Source organism: Bubalus kerabau, chromosome 2, assembly GCF_029407905.1.
Source record: "Bubalus kerabau isolate K-KA32 ecotype Philippines breed swamp buffalo chromosome 2, PCC_UOA_SB_1v2, whole genome shotgun sequence".
NCBI classification, from domain to species: Eukaryota; Metazoa; Chordata; class Mammalia; order Artiodactyla; family Bovidae; genus Bubalus; species Bubalus kerabau.
The window spans coordinates 11,276,195-11,298,144 of NC_073625.1; the positions used below are offsets into that span (position 1 = coordinate 11,276,195).

At 38.6% G+C, this 21,950-nt stretch overlaps 1 protein-coding gene across 1 annotated transcript in view; it reads right to left on the reverse strand.

Annotated features, from left to right (window-relative positions):
• The window catches only part of ADAM32 (ADAM metallopeptidase domain 32), a 177,634-nt gene that overhangs the window by 97,058 nt on the left and 58,626 nt on the right, over positions 1–21,950 (reverse strand). Inside the window, exons 8-10 of the mRNA XM_055567028.1 lie at positions 19,374–19,445; positions 19,001–19,167; positions 9,655–9,736 (exon numbers count right to left, since the gene is read on the reverse strand). Of these exons, the coding sequence (XP_055423003.1) occupies positions 9,655–9,736; positions 19,001–19,167; positions 19,374–19,445 (321 nt within the window). The remainder of the gene's footprint in view (positions 1–9,654; positions 9,737–19,000; positions 19,168–19,373; positions 19,446–21,950) is intronic.

A 21,950-nucleotide genomic window follows, 5' to 3' on the forward strand; every position in this document is an offset into this window, starting at 1 on the left:
GTATGAACCTATGTCTAGTTTTGCCATGATTTAACAATTGAATGCCTAAGATAACCCTTAAATAATTGCCATAACTACATAAATGTGCTATTTTTACATCAGATTTTTGGCTATATGGACCATGATCTTCCATTTGCCTAATTTAATTTCTTAGACCAGCTATCATGTTCATTCAGGATAGTCCATATGATACTCCACTTCCCAGCTCACAAAGTGGCCACACAATCAAATTACTCAGTTGTAAGTACACTATGTGCTTCCAGCCAATATTCTCAGACACAGTAACTAGTATCAGGAGAAACCACGGAAAATAGATCCTCAAGAAAGCTTTCTTATGATTAGGCTGTCACAAATATAACAAATGCACAAATATCTTATCTTCCCTAACAAGTAGAAATAGGACAATGGTAATTCACGATATGCAATGACATCATAATTTCTCAAATTATTGCCAAATGTGGCATAAGATAAGGTGCAAGTAGAGGCCAAGATGTGAGGCTCATCAAGGCACTTCACTCTTACAAAAACAAGCTAGAATAAATATTGTGGGGTCAACTGGCTTCTTATGGAAGTGCTAGAGGAAGCACATTATGAAACAGAAAGGAAAAACTATAAATGAGCAACTGAGAATGTAAATAGGCAATCATAAAGCCTCTACAGCAGCACAGTAGTGACTCATCATCTCCTCTAGTTATTGATTTGAGGACCAAGCTCAGGGCCTAGTTATAAGTACCGTAGGGTTATAGCACCAATTTAATTATCAAACTTCCCAGATTTGATGCAGGAGTCAAAATCTGAAACTTGAAATGGTAACTAGAGTGTCATGGACAAATATCACTGGACTTCTCTTGCCAGTAGAGTAAGCTTCCCTATACACAATGAAAAAGTCCCTACATTTTAAAAAGGACACTTTTTAATGACAATACCTGGAACTTTTGTCTCATTACCCTTGCTTATTTCCAGGTCCCTAATCAGAATTAAATTACAACAGGAGTGATATTAACAAGATGACAACATAGGTCTTTCCCAACTTTACTCCCTGTCACAAGAACAACTGCAACTATTTATGGACAAGACACCACTGAGAAAATCCCAGAACATGGAAGTGAGGCTGAAGTAACACAGGCACCAGAGATCAAGACAGATCTCAACACATGTATACCTGTGGCGGATTCATTTTGATATTTGGCAAAACTAATACAGTTATGTAAAGTTTAAAAATAAAATAAAATTAAAAAAAAAAAAACAATGGAAACTATTCATCACACACACACACACACAAAAAAAAAAGAAGATTAGCAGGAGCAGTTATACATGAATGTATAACCCCTCCCCAACACTGATGCAGCACAACACTGAGAGGTCTTCCCAGGCTATGGTGCCTCAAGTGGGAAAAGAGTACAGAGTGGACATCTAGATCCCCCAATACTGGGGGTCACTTCTGGGAGCCCTACTCTGGTCTTGCCCCATGAGGATCACAAAGGATGAGTGGGATTTGACCACTGTAAATCTGATCATGACAGAGAAGGTGGGGTAGGGGTGAGGGTTGCAACAATCAAAGCTTAGACTTTGGCAAGCCAACTTCCCATCCACAGCAACTGTAGGTCCCAACTAGTAGATCTGCAGAGCCAGGACAGTGGAAGTGTATGACCAGGGAAGTCAATGAGGTGCAGATCTGCCTGATTTGAGTCCTCAAATGAAAAGCCTTGCTATCCCTGGACCCTCTACCCAGTCAGCATAGCTGTTTATAGCCTTGCCTAATGACTGGTATGGAGAAGGCAATGGCACCCCACTCCAGTACTCTTGCCTGGAAAATCCCATGGACGGAGAAGCCTGGTAGGCTGTAGTCCATGGGGTCGCGAAGAGTCGGACACAACTGAGTGACTTCACTTTCACTTTTCACTTTCATGCATTGGAGAAGGAAATGGCAACCCACTCCAGTGTTCTTGCCTGGAGAATCCCAGGGACGGGAAAGCCTGGTGGGCCGGCGTCTATGGGGTCACACAGAGTCGGACACGACTGAAGCGACTTAGCAGCAGCAGCAGCAATGACTGGTATAGCCCCTGGCTACCCCTAACCAGAGAAGAAGGCAATGACAACCCACTCCAGTACTCTTGCCTGGAAAATCCCATGGATGGAGGAGCCTGGTGGGCTACAGTCCATGGGGTCGCTAGGAGTCGGACACGACTGAGCGACTTCACTTTCACTTTTCATTTTCATGAATTGGAGAAGGAAATGGCAACCCACTCCAGTACTCTTGCCTGGAGAATCCCAGGGACAGAGGAGCCTGGTAGGCTGCCGTCTATGGGGTCGCACAGAGTCGGACACGACTGAAGTGACTTAGCAGCAGCAGCAGCACCCCTAACCAGAAGCCTCATTAGAATACCTGGTAGCTGCATAGTGCAGCAACACTTGAACAGAGAGTATAGCAGGCAGAGTTGATTGTTCACAGGGAAAAGCCAGTGGCACTGTTTGGCCAGGAAACCTGGAGTAACAGATAGCTTGGGTTGAACCCACAAAGAGCTAAGCTGATTTTCCAATTCCACCTGGGCAAGGAAACAAACTCATAGCCCTGCCATTGCTAAATATAGCCTTCAGAAAGCCCAACCAATGAATCTAGCCAGAGCACACAGGAAGCTGTGCCATCTATCCAACAATCCTGCTTACAGTGGCACTTGAACAGAGAGCACAGCTCATGGTTTTCCCCCATCTCTAGAACAAAACCCAGTGGTCCCATGTGGCCAAGGAATTAAGGGTACAGTCTGCCTAACGTGTGTCCACAAATAATGAGGCATGCAAGTCATAGGGCCTACTCTGCTGCCTTGTCAGGGCAGGGAAGCTAATTCATTCCGCAGCTACTGCTGAGTCAAGTTCTTTTTCCTTACCTTTTAAGAAGGCTGATCAGTGAATCTAGACAACCACAGAGTATATCCTACTGACTCATTTGGGCAGGGAACCATGCCAGCAGTCCTATCTGACAGTTAATACCCCTCATCCTTGACTTCAGAGCTTGGACAGTGGCTCTTGCCCCAAAATAGAACCTGTCTGCCCAAGTACATGTCCAAAAACCTAAACTGAACTGGCTAGTGAAGAACTGTCTGCCAAAATAAGCCTGTAAAGTCTGGAAGAGGAGACCAATTACTCAAATGCACAGATACCAAAATAAGGAATGAAGAAAGTAAGAAAAATCAGGTGAATGTAACACAATAAAATTAAACTAAAAATGCTGCAAATAAATGACCCAAAAGGAAAGGAGATATGTCAGAGAAATAATTCAGGATAAACTTCTTAAAGAATTTTAGTGAACTACAAAAGCAAACAGATAACTAAATGAAATTAGAAAATGGTGAATGAAGAAAATAAGGTCAATGAAGAAATAAAAATTAAAAAAAAGATGTCCTAGGGCTTCAACAGTAGGCTTGAACAAGCAGAATAAAGAATCAGTGATCTAGAATGCAAGAATATTTAAAAATTATTCATTCAGAAGAGCAAAACCTTGAAAAGAATGAAACAGAAAGAAGAAAGCCTACACAACTATGGGACGAACACACACACACACACACACACTAATATCCATATCTTAGGAACTTGAAAAGGAGAAAAGGAAGGGACAGAAAGTACATTTAAAGCAAAATGGCTGAAAACTTTCCAAGACTGGGAAAGAAATGGATTTCCAAATGCATAACACACAAAGGATCCTGAATAGGTTGAACCCAAATAGGGCTACATGAGTACACATTACAATTAAATTATTAAAATAAAGAAAAAGAAAGAATTTTGAAAGAAAAAGAAGATATCAGGTTATATACAAGGGAACTCCCATAAAACTATGAGCATATTTCTCAACAGAAATATTTCAGGTGAGGAGACAATAGGATTATATATTCAAAATATCAAAAGAAAAAACTGTCAACTAAGAATTCTATGCCCAGCAAAGCTGTGCTTCATAAATGAAGAAGAGATCATGATTCTAAAACAAATAAAAGCTAAAGGAGTTCATCATCACTAGAGATGCCTTACAAGAAATACTAAAGGGAGTGAAGTTGAAGTAAAATAATGCTAATTAACATCATTAAAACATGAGAAAATTAGCATAAATGTCACTGTTAATGGCAGTGTATAGTCAGAATTAGATACTGTGATAGCATCATGATGGTGCATAATTCACTCTAGTTTAAAAGTGGAAAAACAAATATACTAAAACAATTATAATAAAATACATTATAGGATATATAATATAAAAAGAGATGTAAAAGCACATAAACTATAATTAATAACTAAAAAAGAATAAGAACCTGGAGAAGAGGAGAAGTAAAAGTATAAAGTTTAAAAATGCTACTGAGTGGGAGGGGATGAAGATGACAGAATAGAGGCACCTGGAACTTACCTCCTCCCACAAATACATCAAAAATACATCTACATGCAAAACACATCTCACAGAAAATCTACTGAAAGCAGGCATAAGATCACATTCAACTAAATCTGCAAGAAGGATTCCTAGATAGTGGAGTAGGAGGAAGGGACAAGGGAAAAGAGGAACTGGAATGGGACCTCTGCCCCTAGGCAGGGAGCTGTGAAAGAAGAAAGGTTCCCTTATTCTAGAAATCTCCTTTACCACCTGGGAGGTCTGGTGGGACAGAGAGGGAGCATCAGAGACTCAAGGGGAGAATGTGGGAGGTGGATTATGCCCCAGTAGGGCACAGAGAGACCAGCACAGACTGCCTTTGCATGTCAGCAAGCTTCCCACATGCCTAAATATTCATGAGTGTGAAGTGGGCAAGTTCTGAATCTCAAAGCTTCAGTGGACAGTCTGGAGAAAGGACTCAGTTTGGCTATACAGAGATAGCTTGAAGGGCCTGGAGTATAGTCTGGGTCATGACTGGGAGTGTGTACAGAATGATGTGGGAGTCCACCGTAAGAGTCCCATTGTCAACACACAAAACAAGGGTCACAGGTGCACCATAGCAGTTTTCTTGTCAGCATGCTCACAACAAAGCATGGTTTCCACCACTAAGGGTTTTGCAAACTTCCAGGGTACCCAAACATGGAGGTGGGGGAGCTGAAATTTAAGCTGATTATCCACACTCCCAAATCAGGCACAGGAGTATAACTTTGGAAGGACTCAGACCAGTGAGTTTTGGGACCAGAACAATGCATTCAAGCCTAAGGGACATCTGAGCTAATTATTGGTACTCCCATGACAGAGATGATTCCAGGTGCCACAATCAGAAAACTTAGTGGGTGCACACATCAAGTGGCGGGCAACATCACACAATCACACATCTTGGTGGACAGCACCTGGGGAGGAGTTCACAGCAGCTCCTGTTCCAGTAGGAGTGCTCCAGTCCTACCTCATACAACAGTTTAGAAAAGGATCTGGAAACTTCCATTCCAACAACTGAAGAGCAGATTCTGTCCCCAACAAGGCTGTGACAACCACAGAGCAAAGAAGAGGCTCCACCCAACATCCAGTGCAGGCTCCAGTCAGTACACCACAAGCACACCCCCTATCAAGGGGACAAGGCCCAGCACACCCTGAGAAAGACATGTCAAGCATTCATATCAAAACAGCCCTTGAGCCAAAACTATTGGACTTACACAATCTTACATAAAGGGTCAGTTCAGTTAAGTTCAGTCACTCAATTGTGTCCAACTCTTTGCAACCCCATGAACTGCAGCATGCCAGGCCTCCCTGTCCATCACCAACTCCCGGAGTTTACCCAAACTCATGTCCATTGAGTCGGTGATGCCATCTAACCATCTCATCCTCTCGTCCCCTTCTCATCATGCCTTCAATCTTTCCCAACATCAGGGTCTTTTTAAATGAGTCAGCTCTTCACATCAGGTGGCCAAAATATTGGAGTTTCAGCTTCAACATTAGTCCTTCCAATGAACACCGAGAACTGATTTCCTTTAGGATGGACTGGTTGGATCTCCTTGCAGTCCAATGTACTCTCAAGAGTCCTCTCCAACACCACAGTTCAAAAGCATCAATTCTTCTGTGCTCAGCTTTCAGTTCCACATAAAAACAGACCTTCAGACCAGAGTAGATAACTGTTTCTCTTAAATTAATAGTCAGAGAACTATAAGGAAAAGGCAGAAGAACTACTCCCAATTAAAAAAAGATAAATCCTCTGAAAAAAACAATGTAACAGACATCCCAAACCTACCAGAACCCAAGTTCAAAGAGCAATTAATAAAAATGCTGAAGGAATTAAGAAAGATTGTCAATGGAAACACACATTACTGAACCAAGGAACTAGAAACTATAAAACGGAACCAAACAAAATCGCCAAGATAAAAACCAAGCTATAGGAATAGCTCAGGAAAGAATGAAGAGACAGAGCCAAAGCAAAAACAACTCCCAGTTGTGGATGTGACTGGTGATGGAGTCAAGTCCAATGCTATAAAAAACAATATTGCATAGGAACCTGGACTGTTAGGTACATGAATCAAGGTAAATCAAGGAAGTGGTCAAACAGGAGATGCCAAGAGTGGGCAACAACATTTTAGGAATCAGTGAACTAAAATGGACTAGAAAGGGCTAATTTAATTCAGATGACCATTACATCTACTACTGTGAGAAAGAATCCTTCAGAAGAAATGGAGTAGCCATCAGAGTAAACAAAAAAGTCAGAAATGCAGTACCTGTGTGCAATCTCAAAAACAACAGAATGATCTCTGTTCATTTCCAAGGCAAACCATTCAATATCACAGTAATCCAAGCCTATGTCCCAACCACTAATGTCAAAGAAGCTAAAGTTGAACAGTTCTATGAAGCCTGAAAAGACCTTCTAGAACTAACACCAAAAAAAAGATGTCCTTTTTGTCACAGGGGACTGGAATGTAAAAGTAGGAAGTCAAGAGATACCTGGAGTAATAGGCAAGTTTGGCTTTGGAGTACAAAATGAAGCAGGGCAAAGCCTAACCGAGTTTTGCCAAGAGAATATACTGGTCATACCAAACACCCTCTTCCAACAATACAAGAGATGACTCTACACAAGGACGTCACCAGATGGTCAAAATTAAAATCAGACTGATTATACTCTTTCCAACAGAAGATGGAGAAGTTCTATACAGTCAGAAAAAAACAAGACCAGGAGTGACTGTGGCTTAGATCATGAACTCCTTATTGCAAAATTCAGACTTAAACTGAAGAAACTAGGGAAAACTACTAGACCATTCAGGTATGACCTGAATCAAATCCCTTACAATTATACAGTGGAAGTGAGAAATAGATTCAGGGGATTAGATGTGATAAACAGAGGGCCTGAAGAACTATGGACGGAGGTTTGTGACATTGTACAGGAGGCAGTGATCAAGACCATCCCCAAGAAAAAGAAGGGCAAAAAGGCAAAATGGTTGACTGAGGAGGCCTTACAAATAGCTAAGAAAAGAAGAGAAGGTAAAGGCAAAGAAGAAAAGAAAAGATACCCATTTGAATGCAGAGTTCCAAAGAAAAGCAAGGAGAGATAAGAAAGCCTTCCTCAGTGATCAATGCAAAGATATAGAGGAAAACAATAGAATGGGAAAGACTAGAGATCTCTTCAAGAAAATTAGAGATACCAAGGGAACATTTCATGAAAAGCTGGGAGATGGGCACAATAAAGGACAGAAATGGTATGGACCTAACAGAAACAGAAGATATTAAAAAGAGGTGGCAAGAATACACAGAACTATACAAAAAAAGATCTTCATAACCCAGATAATCACGATGGTGTGATCACTCACCTAGACATCCTGGAGTGCAAAGTCAAGTGAGCCTTAGAAGAATCACTACGAACAAAGCTAGTGAAGGTGATATAATGCCAGCTGAGCCTTTTCAAATCCTAAAAGATGATGCTGTGAAAGTGCTTCACTCAATATGCCAGCAAATTTGGAAAACTCAGCAGTGGCCACAGGACTGGAAAAGGTCAGTTTTCATTCCAATCCCAAAGAAACACAATGCCAAAGAATGCCCAAACTACTGCACAATTGCACTCATCTCATAGGCTAGTAAAGTAATGCTCAAAATTCTCCAAGATAGGCTTCAACAGTATGTGAGCCATGAGCTTCCAGATGTTCAAGCTGGATTTAGAAAAGGCAGAGGAACCAGAGATCAAATTGCCAACATCTGCTGGATCATAGAAAAGGCAAAGAGAATTCCAGAAAGACATCTACGTCTGCTTCATTGACAACACTTAAAGCCTTTGACTGTGTGGATCACAACAAACTGGAAAATTCTTAAAGAGATAAGAATACCAGGCCACCTGACCTGCCTCCTGAGAAACGTGTATGCAGATCAAGAAGCAACAGTTAGAACCAGACATGGAACAACGGACTGGCTTCAAATTGGGAATGGAGTACATAAAGGCTGAATATTGTCATCCTGCTTATTTAACTTATATGCAGAGTACATCATGAGAAATGCCAAGCTGGGAAAAAACACAAGCTGGAATCAAGACTTCCAGGAGAAATATCAATAACCTCAGATATGCAGATGACACCACCCTTATGGCAGAAAGTGAAGAGGAACTAAACAGCCTCTTGATGAAGGTAAAAAAAGAGAGTGAAAAAGCTGGCTTAAAACTCAACATTCAAAAATCGAAGATCATGGCATCTGGTTCCATCACTTCATGGCAAATGATGGGAAACAATGGAAACAGTGACAGACTTTATTTTTCTGGGCACCAAAATCACTGCTGATGGTGACTGCAGCCATGAAATTAAAAGATGCTTGCTCCTTGGAAGAAAAGCTATAACAAACCTAGACAGCATGTTAAGAAAGAGACAGTACTTTGCCAACAAAGATTCATATAGTCAAAGCTATGGTTTTTCCAGTAGTCAGGTATGGATATGAGAACTGGACCATAAAAAAGGCTGAGTGCCAAAGAACTGATGCTTTCAAATTGTGGTGCTGCAGAAGATTCTTGAAAGTCCCATGGACTGCAAGGAGATCCAACCAGTCAATTCTAAAGGAAATCAACACAGAATATTCATTGGAAGGACTGATGCTGAAGCTCCAATACTTTGGCCACCAGATGCAAAGTGCCAACTCATTGTAAAAGACCCTGATGCCGGGAAAGATAGATGGCAAAAGGAGAAAGCGACAGCAGAGGACGAGATGGTTGGATGGAGTCACTGACTCAAAGGACATAAGTTTGAGCAAACTCCGGGAGATGGTGAAGGACAGGGAAGCCTGGCATGCTGCAGTCCATGGGGTCACAAAGAGTTGGACATGACTGAGCAACTGAACAATAACATAAAAGTTTGAAACATTTTAAAGAATTTTTATCATATTTTTGATTTTGAAGTTATTTTATCTGTAAGACTACATCTCCAATTTTATACCTACAAGAAAAAAAAAATCTATTTAGGTTATAGGAATATCTTTGCAGATCTTTTCATGATGCACTCTTCAATACAGTAAGGAATACAAGTGTATTTGTGATAGTTTATTCCACTTTAACTTCCAAATATCTGTAATAAAATACTTTGCACTTCAGAATTCTATTAATTCTACTAATTCTACATATTTCAAAGTTTTAACAGTGATGAAAATATAAATGCAATATCTAAATGTAAATATAAATGTAAAATGTGTAAAATATATGCTGTAATTCTGGGAAAATTTTTAATGTACTTGTTTTCAAATAAGGTTAAGTCATTACATACCAAAGCAACTCCTGCAGAATAACCGGTAACACACATCTTTCCAGGAAATGCTGCTCCCACATAATTTGGATACTCTCTAAAGCTAAATAAATAAGTATTAAGTGATAATTAATTTTGACAATTCATATATGATATTTCTTGCTGAGAATTTTCCTACAGTTCATAAAATTCTAGTCTGAAGTAAATTGAAGTAAAATCTTTATGTCTTTGTTTCACATTTGTAAAACAGTGTTAATTAAATGAGATTAAGCACTTTGGGTTTCTAAAACATATCCAGTGAATCCAAATTTTTGATGACTTTACTGTTCTTGTGACATTTGGTTAAGGTTACCAAAGCCTTTACAGGCTTTCCTGTAAAGGGACAGTAAAGAATCTGCCTGCAATGCAGGAGACCAGGGTTTGACCCCTTGGTCAGGAAGATTCCCTGGAAGAAAATGGCAACCCACTCCAATATTCTTGTCTGGGAAATCCCCTGGACAGAGGAGCCTGGTGGGCTACAGTCCATGGGGTCACAAAGAGTTGGACATGACTTAACAACTGAGGACGCACACATGCACCAAAGACTTTGATCAAACATTTCAATCAAAAGCATTTTGCTCAATAACAATGAAAAGTAGCTTTAATGTATGGATTAAAAGTTTTCACTCAAATATAGGTAAGCTCACCATTTTCTTACTGTAATGACTATATTGTTCTACAACTTAAATTAATTTTTTTCTGCTTTGAAAAAGACTCCATGTAGCCTGCCATATAATAATAGCCCTATTCTTAGAGATTTATATAAATTATTCTATTTAATTCTCAAATCCACCCAGTGAAATAGATATTATTTGTCCCCACTGAACAAATCAAATATCAGATAGAAAGTACAAATAACTTGCTCAGGGCAGCAGAGTTAATAAGTACTGCTGAAGGATATGAACTTAAGACAGTTTGAATCCAGGGCTGTACTTTCAATTACTAAGATATAGATGCTCCAAACATATTCTTCCATCTTTAGAGCCCCAGCCAAAACAAACATTCCAGGATGTATGTAGAAAAGCTTGATACTCAATTCTCAATTTGAAATGTCCCCTCAGTCTCAACTGCACTTTACTTCACAATTGCACTGTCCCTCCACTGCTCCCTTATTCTGATACTGTACATCTCTACCCTCTAGCACTTGTACCCAAGTATTTGCCCTTAACACCCAAGTTCAGATTTACAGTCCAATATCAAATTATTGCTTAAATTCTTTCTTCATTCAAGACAGTTCTCCCAATAGATAAGACTTTCCCCTAAACTCTATCCATACTCCTGATGAGCTGGATACAATAATAACTTTTTACTTAATACTGCCCACCCAATCTTCACATCAAATCAGTTATCAAGATTTAATGTTTTACTTCTTCAATGTTGCTTGTTTCCCTCTCCTCATACAGAGGTTTCACTACAGTTATAACTATGAATTCCATACTCTGAAAAGAATTATTCAGTTCAGTTCAGTCGCTCAGTCGTGTCCGACTCTTTGAGACCCCATGAATCGCAGCATGCCAGGCCTCCCTGTCCATCACCAACTCCCGGAGTTCACTCAGACTCACGTACATCAAATCGGTGATGCCATCCAACCATCTCATCCTCTGTCATCCCCTTCTTCTCCTGCCCCCAATCCCTCCCGGCATCAGAGTCTTTTTCAATGAGTCAGCTCTTCACATGAGGAGGCCAAAGTACTGGAGTCTCAGCTTTAGCATCATTCCTTCCAAACTTATCTATAAGTATATCTATATAAGTGTACTATATATCTAAGTACACTGCTTCAATAACCTGTAATGCTCTCCACCTTCCTTTGAGTTTAAATATGTCTAAATCTGCCTTCACACTTCTAATTTGATTCATTACTTTGGATCTCTCTCTCACTCTTACTCTTGTTCTCACTCTCACTCTCATTGTTTCTTCCTCCTTTAAACTATAAACAGATAGACATAATGTACTAACATTAACCTTCTGCAATGACATCAGAAAGATAGCAGACTTGGAACTTTTAACCCTCATCTCTCTCTCCAGAGACAATTTTGAGAAATACTCACAGATGAGAGTATTTTTGTGGCCTTAGAGTCCAAGCAAGGGTCCCACACCACATTTGAGCAAAACAATCCAGAAACATTCACATTCTTAGGTAAAAACAGTTTCACTCTGCCCACGTCACCATTTCCCCAACGCAGCACAGCTCAGCGCCAAGAGACATGCCTTCAGCCATGATTTCTCCCACAAGGAAAGGTGAGAACATAGTGAGTGCCCCCAGTCATGCAAGATGATGACCAAGAGGCCCATTTTTTTAATTAAATTCCCTTGAGAGATGGATGGATAAAGAAAATATGATGTACAAACACAGTGGAATATAATTCAGCCTCAAGAAAGAAGGAGATCCTGCCATTTGCAACATGGATAAACCTGGAGGACATTATGTTAAGTGAAGTAAGCCAAACATGAAAAGTGAAGTACTGTATGATCTTGCTTATATGTGGAATCTAACAGGGTCAACTTATAAAAGCAAAGAGTTGAATGGTGGTTGCCAGGGGTTGGGAAATGGGGGAAATGGGAAGATGGTTAAAGGTATAAAGTTTCAGTTGCACAGGATGAATATGTCCTAGAGATCTAATGTACAGTCAGATGACTAGAGTTAATAATACTGTATTGTATATGTGAAATTTGCTAGAGTAGACTTAAACTTTCTCACCACACACCAAAAAATGGTAACTGTATAAGATGATGGATATGTTAATCAACTTGATTATAATTTTATAATGTATACATATATCAGAACATCACATTGTGGACATCCCTGGTGGTCAGTGGTTAAGAATCCTCCTGCCAGTGCAAGGGACATGGTTCTGGGAAGAGTCCACACGCCTCGGGGCAATTAAAACCCATATGCAGCAAATACTGAGCCCGCATTCCAGAGCCCACAGGCCACAACTACTGAAGCCCACATACTCTGAGGCCCATGCTCTGCAAGAAGAGAAGTCACTACAAAGAGAAGCCTGCACACTGCAACTAGGGAGTAACCTCCGCTTGTCACAACTAGAGAAATCCCTCACACAGCAACAAAGACCCCGTACAGCCAAAATAAATAAATAATAAACAATCTTCAAATGCTATTAAAAAACCACACTGTACCCCTTAAATATATAAAATTTTTACTTATCAATTATAACTCAGTAAAGATGGGAAAGAATAACAATAATAAAAGCAAATATAGGGAAATTGAGGCAGAACACATCAATTGCCCTAGGTGACAGACAGGGCTGAACTTAAATGCAGGCAGTTGGCCTCCAGAGCTTAAATTTGAATCACTATGCTATGTTATCTCAATAAACATTTGTTGAATAAAGGAAAGATTGTAAAAGGTTTAAAAAAATTAAGCTTGCTATGTTCACTATTCCTCCTTTAGGACTAAGATTATAAATCTGGAGTATGGAGACCACAGGAAATTACTGTTAATGATCATAAATTTCAAGGTATTTATTCTACTATATTACATTACTCAGGGGCTTCCCAAGTGGCATTAATTATAAAGAACCCACCTGCCAATGCAGGAGATGTAAGAGACATGGTTTCAATCCCTGGATCAGGAAGATCCCCTGCAGGAGGAAATGGCAACCCACTCCAGTATTCTTGCCTGAAGAATCCCATGGACAGAGGAGCCTGGCAGGCTACAGCCCATGGGGTCGCAAAGAGTCAGACACAACTGAAGTGAGTTAACATGCAGCACATTACTCATATGAAAAATATATTGGTGCTTTAAAATAACATCAAGATATCAAGAAGGATCATTACTTAAGTTTAAGGATGCTGATTGTACCATAATTTCTATATTTCTAATGGGATAAATTCCCTGTCACCAGTCTCACTATTAATGCATCAAAGTTCAACATCTTAAAATTGGGAAAGGGTATGTCGAGGCTGTATATTGTCACCCTGCTATTTAACTTATATGCAGAGTACATCATGGGAAAGTTTGGGCCAGGTGAAACACAAGCTGAAATCAAGACTGCTGGGAGAAACATCAATAACCTCAGATATGCAGATGACACCCCCATTATGGCAGAAAGCAAAGAGGAACTAAACAGCCTCTTCATGAAGGTGAAAGAGGAGAGTGAAAAAGCTGGCTTAAAACTCAACATTCAAAAAACTAAGATCATGGAACATGGTCCCATCACTTCATGACAAATAGATGGTGAAACAATGGAAACAGTGACAGACTTTATTTTCCTGGGCTCCAAAATCACTGTGAATGGTGATTGCAGCCATGAAATTAAAAGATGCTTGCTTCTTGGAAGAAAAGCTATGACAAACCTACACAACATATTAAAAAGAAGAGACATTACTTTGCCTACAAATGTCTGTATAGTCAAAGTTATGGTTTTTCCAGTAGTCATGTATGGATGTGAGAGTTGGACTGTAAAGAAAGCTGAGCACCGAAGAATTGATGCTTTTGAACTGTGGTGCTGAAGACTCTTGTGAGTCCTTTGTACTGCAAGGAGATACAACCAGTCCATCTTAAAGGAGACCAGTCTGCTTCTCCTCCCACCTTTAATCTTTCCCAGTATCAGGGTCTTTTCAAATGAGTCCGTTCTTCGCATCAGGTGGTCAAAGTATTGGAGTTTCAGCTTCAGCATCAGTCCTTCCAATGAACATTCAGGACTGATCTCCTTTAGGATGGACTGGTTGGATCTCCTTACAGTCCAAGGGACTCTCAAGAGTCTTCTCCAACACCACAGTTCAAAACCATCAATTCTTCGGCACTCAGGTTTCTTTACAGTCCAACTCTCACATCCATACATGACTACTGGAAAAACCATAGCCTTGACTAGACGAACCTTTGTTGGCATAACAAAGGTTGGTCATAACTTTTCTAGGTTGGTCATAACTTTCCTTCCAAGGGGTAAGTGTCTTTTTATTTTGCGGCTGCAGTCACCATCTACAGTGATTTTGGAGCCCAGAAAAATAAAGTCTGTCACTATTTCCACTGTTTCCCCATCTATTTGCCATGAAGTGATGGGACCAGATGCCATGATCTTAGTTTTCTGAATGTTGAGCTTTAAGCCAACTTTTTCACTCTCCTCTTTCATGTTCATCAAGAGACTCTTTAGTTCTTTGCTTTTTGCCATAAGGGTGGTGTCATCTGAATATCTGACATTATTGATATTTGTCCCAGCAATCTTGATTCCAGCTTGTGCATCATCCAGCCCAGCATTTCTCACAATGTACTCTGGATATAAGTTAAATAAGCAGGGTGACAATATACAGCCTTGACGTACTCCTTTCCCAATTTGGAACCAGTCCATTGTTCCATGTCCAGTTCTAACTGTTGATTCCTGACCTGCATACAGATTTCTTAAGAGGCAGGTCAGGCGGTCTGGATTCCCATCTCTTTCAGAGTTTTTCACAGTTTATTGTGATCCACATGGTCAAAGGCTTTGACATAGTCAATAAAGCAGAAGTAGATGTTTTTCTGGAATTCTCTTGCTTTTTCAATGACCCAACGGACGTTGGCAATTTGATCTCTAATTCCTCTGCCTTTTCTAAATCCAGCTCGAACATCTGGATGTTCACCGTTCATGTACTGTTGAAGCCTGGCTTGGAGAATTTTGAGCATTACTTCACTAGTGTGTGAGATGAGTGCAACTGTGTGGTAGTTTGTGCATTCTTTGGCATTGCCTTTCTTTGGGCTTGGAATGAAAACTGACCTTTTCCAGTCCTGTGACCACTGCTGAGTTTTCCAAATCAATGTCATGCATATTAACAAATTGAAGAGTAAAAAAAATAGTCATTTGAACCAACACAGAAAAAGCTCTTGACAACATTTACCATGCATTTATGGCAACAAATTCTCAACAAAATGGGTATAAATGAACATTTTGTTCAGTGGCTAAGGTACATTTTAGTTAACTATTTTGTGGCCCCATGGCCTGTAGCCCATGAGGCTCCTCTGTCAATGGGATATCCCAGACAAGAATACTGGAGTGGGTTGCCATTTCCTTTTCCAGGGGATCTTCCCAGGGATGGATGGAACCCATGTCCAGGGATAAAACCCATAACCCTGCATTGGCAGGCAGATTCTTTACCACTGAGCCACCAGGGAAGCTCTATAAAAGAACATACGGAACATAATAAAGGTCGTATAAGACAAACCTTCGGCACCTAACATCATACCTAGGAATGAAAAACTGACAGCATTTCCTCTAAGACTAGGAACACGTCAAGGATGCTCACTATATTCTCACCACTATATTCAACATAGTGTTGGCAGTCCTAGCCATAGCATTCGAACTGGAAAAAGAAGTAAAAGGAATCCAAAGGATGGAAAAGGACGAAGCAAAACTCACAGTTTGCAGATGACATGATACTATGTATAGGAAATCCTAAAGATGCCACAAAAAAACTGTTAGAACTCATCAATGAATTCTGTAAAGTTGCAGGATACAAAATTAATATAATTAGTTGTGCTTCTATACACTAATAAATTTTACCAGAAAGAGAAGTGAAGAAGACAGTTTCGGGCTTCCTGGTGACTCAGTGGTAAAGACTCTGGCTGCCGGTGTAGTAGGTACAGGCTCAGTCCCTAGTCCAGGAGTCCCACATGCCATGGAGCAACCAAGCCCATATGCCACAGCTATTAAGCCTGTGCTCTAGAGCCGAGGAGCTGCAACTACTGAAGCTAGGGTGCCCTAGAGGTCATGACACCACAACGCGAAGCCTGTGCACCACAACTAGAGAGGAGCCCCTGCTCGCCATAATTAGAGAAAAGCGTGCACAGCAATGAAGACCCAGCACAGCCAAAAATAAATAAATAAAATCATTTTTAAAAAGAACAATCATTTTTTTTAAAACTACTTAAACTGCTTTATAAAAACACAATCTTATTTACAAACACATCAAAAAAAATTAAAAGACTCAGGAATAAATCTAACCAACATATAAAAGACCTATACTCAGAAAACGAGTAAAACACTGATGAAAGATACTAAAGAGAACACAAACAGAGGGAAAGACATATGTGTTCACATATTAGGAGAATTATTATGTTAAAATCTCATACAATCTATAGATTCAATGTAATCCTTTATCAAAATATCAACAGCATTTTTCACCAAATTTGAACAAAGAATACTATAATTTTAATGGATCCTCAAATAGGCTAGGCAATTCTGAGGAAAAGGACAAAGCTGGAAATATTTCATTCTTTGATATCAAACTATACTACAAAGCTATATTAATTAAAACAGTGCTGTACTGGTACAAAAAACAGACACATAGATCCATGGAACAGAATAGACAGCCCAGAAATAAATCCAAGTGTATTAGGTTGACAATCTATGATAAAAGAGGTATGAACATACAAGGGGTAAAAGATAGCCTCTTCAATAAATTGTGGTGGGAAAACTGGACAGCCACATTCTTAAAACTGGACAATTCTCCATAACATATCCAAAAAAACCTCAAAGGGGATTAAGGAATTAAATTTAAGTCCTAAAACTTTAAAATGCTAGAAGAAAAGATAGGCAATATAATCTTTGATATCAGTCTCTCAGTATTTTTTATCATCTGTCTTCCCAGGCAAGGGAAATAAAAGTAAAAAATAAACAAATGGGACTACATGAAACCAAACTGTTCTGCACAGTGAAGGAAGATATCAACTAAATGAAAAAGCCACCTCATGAGTGGAAGAATATATTTGCAAATGATATATCTGATAATAGATTAATATCTAAAATATATAAAGAACTCATACAACTCAACACTAAAAAATCATAAAAGGCATGCATGCTCAGTCATGTCTGACTCTTTGAGACCCCATGGACTGTAGCTCGCCAGGGTCCTCTGTCCATGGAATTTCCCAAGCAAGAATACTGGAGTGGGTTGCCATTTCCTACTCCAGGGGATCATCACACTCCGGGATCAAACCTGTGTCTCCTGTGTCTGATTTTAAAATGAACGGAAGACCTGTAAAGACATTTTTCCAAAGACATATAGATAGCCAAGAAATACATGAAAAGATGCTCAGTATCACTTTATCAAGGAAATGCAAATCAAAAGCACAATGAGATATCACTTCACACTTGTGAGAATGACTAGTATCAAAAAGTCTACAAATAACACATTGATATATAGATTTACTTTTATCTCTAAACATTTCAAGAGGTTGTTTGTGGGACTTGACAAATGTTTGCCAAAGGTAATAATTTAATTCATGGCAAAATTGGCTATTTAACTGGAAGAAAATAAAATTTTACTTATTTTTTGTTATACAAATATTAGACTAAAATGCATTGAAAACTCATTTATAAAACACAATAATATTTATTATTTAACAAAAATTTGCAGACTAAACTTTAGGGCTGGAGGAGATCTTCATCAAATAGGAAATCCAGAAGTAAAAATAAGATTAACAAACTTGGCCCTAAAAACATTAAAGATTTTATGGAGCAAAAAAAAAATTTAAATATCTATAGAAAAATTACAGACATGGAAAAAGTATTTTTGATATACATAAACAATGGATTAATATCTAAACATTCAATAAACCCTTACAAATTACAATGAACTAGTTAAATAACATGAAAAGGCAATCTCAGAAGGACAGATCCAAATGATTAACAAACGTGAAAAGATGCTCAAATCTACTAGTCTTTGGAGAAAGGAAATTAAAAAACATTTCAATTTTATATCCATCAGACTGTCAAAAAAATGAAAAGAAAAATAACCCACAATTAACAGATGTAGGGAAAAGATTAATCTTACATATGCAAAAAGAAATATCACCATGCCAAATTCAAAATATGTACATGCAGATTTATTGAAAGACATGATGATCATAAGTGCTAGTAAATTTTATATGGAAACAATGATGAAGTATATACTTGCAACTGATTGTTAGAAAACTAACATTTAAAATAATGTAGAAAATTCATTAGGATAAAATACTCTACCAAGTACTCTACCAAGCCTTTGATCAAAACTTATTATAATAATATAAACTTCCCAGGGCAAATCCCTTCTTTTTATGTAGTGATTAAGATTACTGACTCTGGAGTTACTAAGTGTAGGTCCAAAACCTAGATATCAAAATCCTGAGTTGGTTTAACCTCTTGAAATGTCAATCTCATCAGTAAATGTTAAGCATAGAAATAAATTTTAGTAATCTTCTTTTATTGTCTGATAACCAGAAAGAGAGTATGAGGGCTGAATGAGTGCATAAAAAATAACCAAAGTGTAAATAGTCAAAAATAAACAATTCCCTAAATTAAGCTACAACAATATCACAAATCTTTGATTTCTAAGAAAACTGAAACAGTATTCTTACATGAATAGATATGCAATATCATGAGGCCTCAGGGTAAGATAGGAATTTTTCCATTCTAAAAATCTATGCAATAATTCTTCTGCCTCACCAACTGTAGAGATCTTATTTTTATCAGACCACAATTCCAAAGATGACAGCACGATAGAAATTTTTAATTGGGCAAACATCTAAAAAGAGAAAGATAAATACATGAAAAATTAATTTTTATGTATTAAATTACATTTATAATTAAATTAATTCAATCTTTGATAAATTCACACTCAATTTATATGGGCAACTTAATTCTTCAAAAGCACCACATCAAGTTAATGTGAATTACAATTTCAAACTTAGTATGAATTTTCCTGACTAGTATGAAAAGGAAAATACTTACCGAATTTACAAGGCCAATAATTTCGATGATTTTATTTGTTACTATCATGCTATCAGAGCCCAGGTAATCAAACTGAAAAACATAATTAATTTAAAATTTTAATATGATTTATTATATAATATGTTTGAGATTTACTCTCCATCTACTCTCTCAGGTTGAAGCTCCTTTGGAATTAGAACACTTCAAAATAAGACAGCAACAAAAAATGAATATAAATTGAACCACTCACATACTGTAGTATATAAAATCATATAGCCACTCTGGGTGATAGCTTGGCAACTTGTTTCAAAGCAGGTAATAGACCTAGCAATTGCACTCATGAGCATTTATCCTAAAGAAATAAAAATTGATGCTCACAAAAACCCATGCATGTGTGGAAACAACTCATATGTCCTTCAATGGTCAACGGGTTAAACAAACTGGTACATTCATAACATGCTACTCAGTAAAAATGCTACTTAGTTATAAAAAGAAAAAAAGAGACATTACTGAACTGTTGATATATGGAACATCTTGGGTAAACCTAAAAAAAATTATGCTAAGTATAAACAAATCTCAAAGGATATATACTCCATGGTAACATTTATGCAGTATTCCTGAAATCACAGAGGGAGAAGTTGATTAGTGATTACCAAAGGTCAAGAAGTAGGGAAGCAGGGAGAGATGGGAATGACTCCAGAGGGATAACATAAGAAAGCTTTCTGATGATAGTGCTCTTGAGTGTCTCCATTCCAAGCGGTGGTAGTTATGAAAGGCTACATATGTGAAACTACCACACAAAACCACACATATACACACAAATTAGTATAACTACTGAAGTCTGAATTAAGCTCTGAAGAATGCACACTATCCCTTGGATATTCCACAGGATCCTCAAGATAAGCATATTCAAAACTACACTGACCATCCTCCCTCAAAAATATGCTCCCCCTCAGATTTCCACTTCTTCATTATCTATTCTTCTATTATCATTTATGACCTCCCACATTTATTATACTACATGTTCTATGACAGCAAAACTTTTTCTGTTTTGTTCACTACTCTATTCCCAATAAATAAAACAGTAACTGGAGATGTAGGTGACGCTTAATAAAGTTATCCAAAAAATGAATAAATCAAATCAATTTACAAGTTCTTCTAACTGAAGCTCAGTAATTTAAAATTGGCCTTTCCCATCTATTGATTTATAAAAGTTTATCTTGATTACTACAACAGTCTCTTAAATGCTTTATCTTTCTTCAATCTTTTCACCAGCATTCCTGCCCCTACACTGTTTACAAACATGATTCTAAAATGAAAATATCAACATGTCATTACCCTGATTAAAATCATTCATTGACTGTACCTTTAGGATAAAATCCAAGTATCATGTCAGTTCTTCATTTCTTTCCCTTTCCCCTCTTCAGCCTTGTGTATTAATCATCCTAAACTTCTTTCAGTTATCTGAACAGAACAGTCTTATGTGCCCTTGCAAAGAAAGGTTTCACAATAGGTCTTCCTTGGCCCTACCCTCCTCCCACTGCCAAACTAACCAAATCAGAACACAACCTCCAACAATCTCCTTTATCAGGGTTTTTTTTTGGTTTTTTTTCAGTTTTTCACTTTTACAGGTTAGTGAAAAGTGAAAGTGTTAGTCACTCAGTCATGTCCGAGTCTTTGTGACCCCAGGGACTGTAGCCCACCAGGCTTCTCCATCCATGGGATTCTCCAGGAAAGAATACTGGAGCAGGTAGCCATTCTCCTCCAGAGTATCTTTCGAGCCCAGGGATCTAGCCCAGGTCTCCTGTATCTCTTGCACTGCAGGCAGTTTCTTTACGATCTGAGCCACCAGGTTCTCACGCTCCAATTCCCCTGCCCTAATCATCCAAAGGCAAGGTACGAAATACCTTTAAACAACCTCGATTCTCCAGAACCCACTGCAACTTTCCAAACTAGCCGATCCTAAACCTGTTTACCTTGCCTTGCTATTTCTTCCTATAGGAACCATAATAAAGGTTCCTGCCATGTTTTCCTATGGCTCCTTCTGTCTCTTGACCTACTCTTGGTGATTCCCCACGTGGCATGATGTGGCACACCCTTTCCTCCTGGGAACTGTGAAACAAAGTGTCTTTCCAATAGCAATCATCTTCCCATCTGTTGGCATCAGCATGCCTAAATAATAATAAAACCTACATTTTCAAACACCTCCTTACACGCTCTTATAGTATCTCGGGTTACAGTTGTGTCTCTATGTCTTGCTCCAGTAATGCACTGTTGTTGTTGTTTTTTTAATTATGAAAGTATGATAACACATTTACAGGAGATTTGGGAAATACAGAACAAGGTTACACATAGTTCCACTATGTATTTTTTTTAATTTTATTTTATTTTTAAACCTGAAACACTGTATTAGTTTTGCCAAACATCAAAACGAATCCGCCACAGGTATACATGTGCTCCCCATCCTGAACCCTCCTCCCTCCTCCCTCCCCACACCATCCCTCTGGGTCGTCCCAGTGCACCAGCCCCAAGCATCCAGTATCGTGCATTGAACCTGGACTGGCAACTCGTTTCATACATGATATTATACATGTTTCA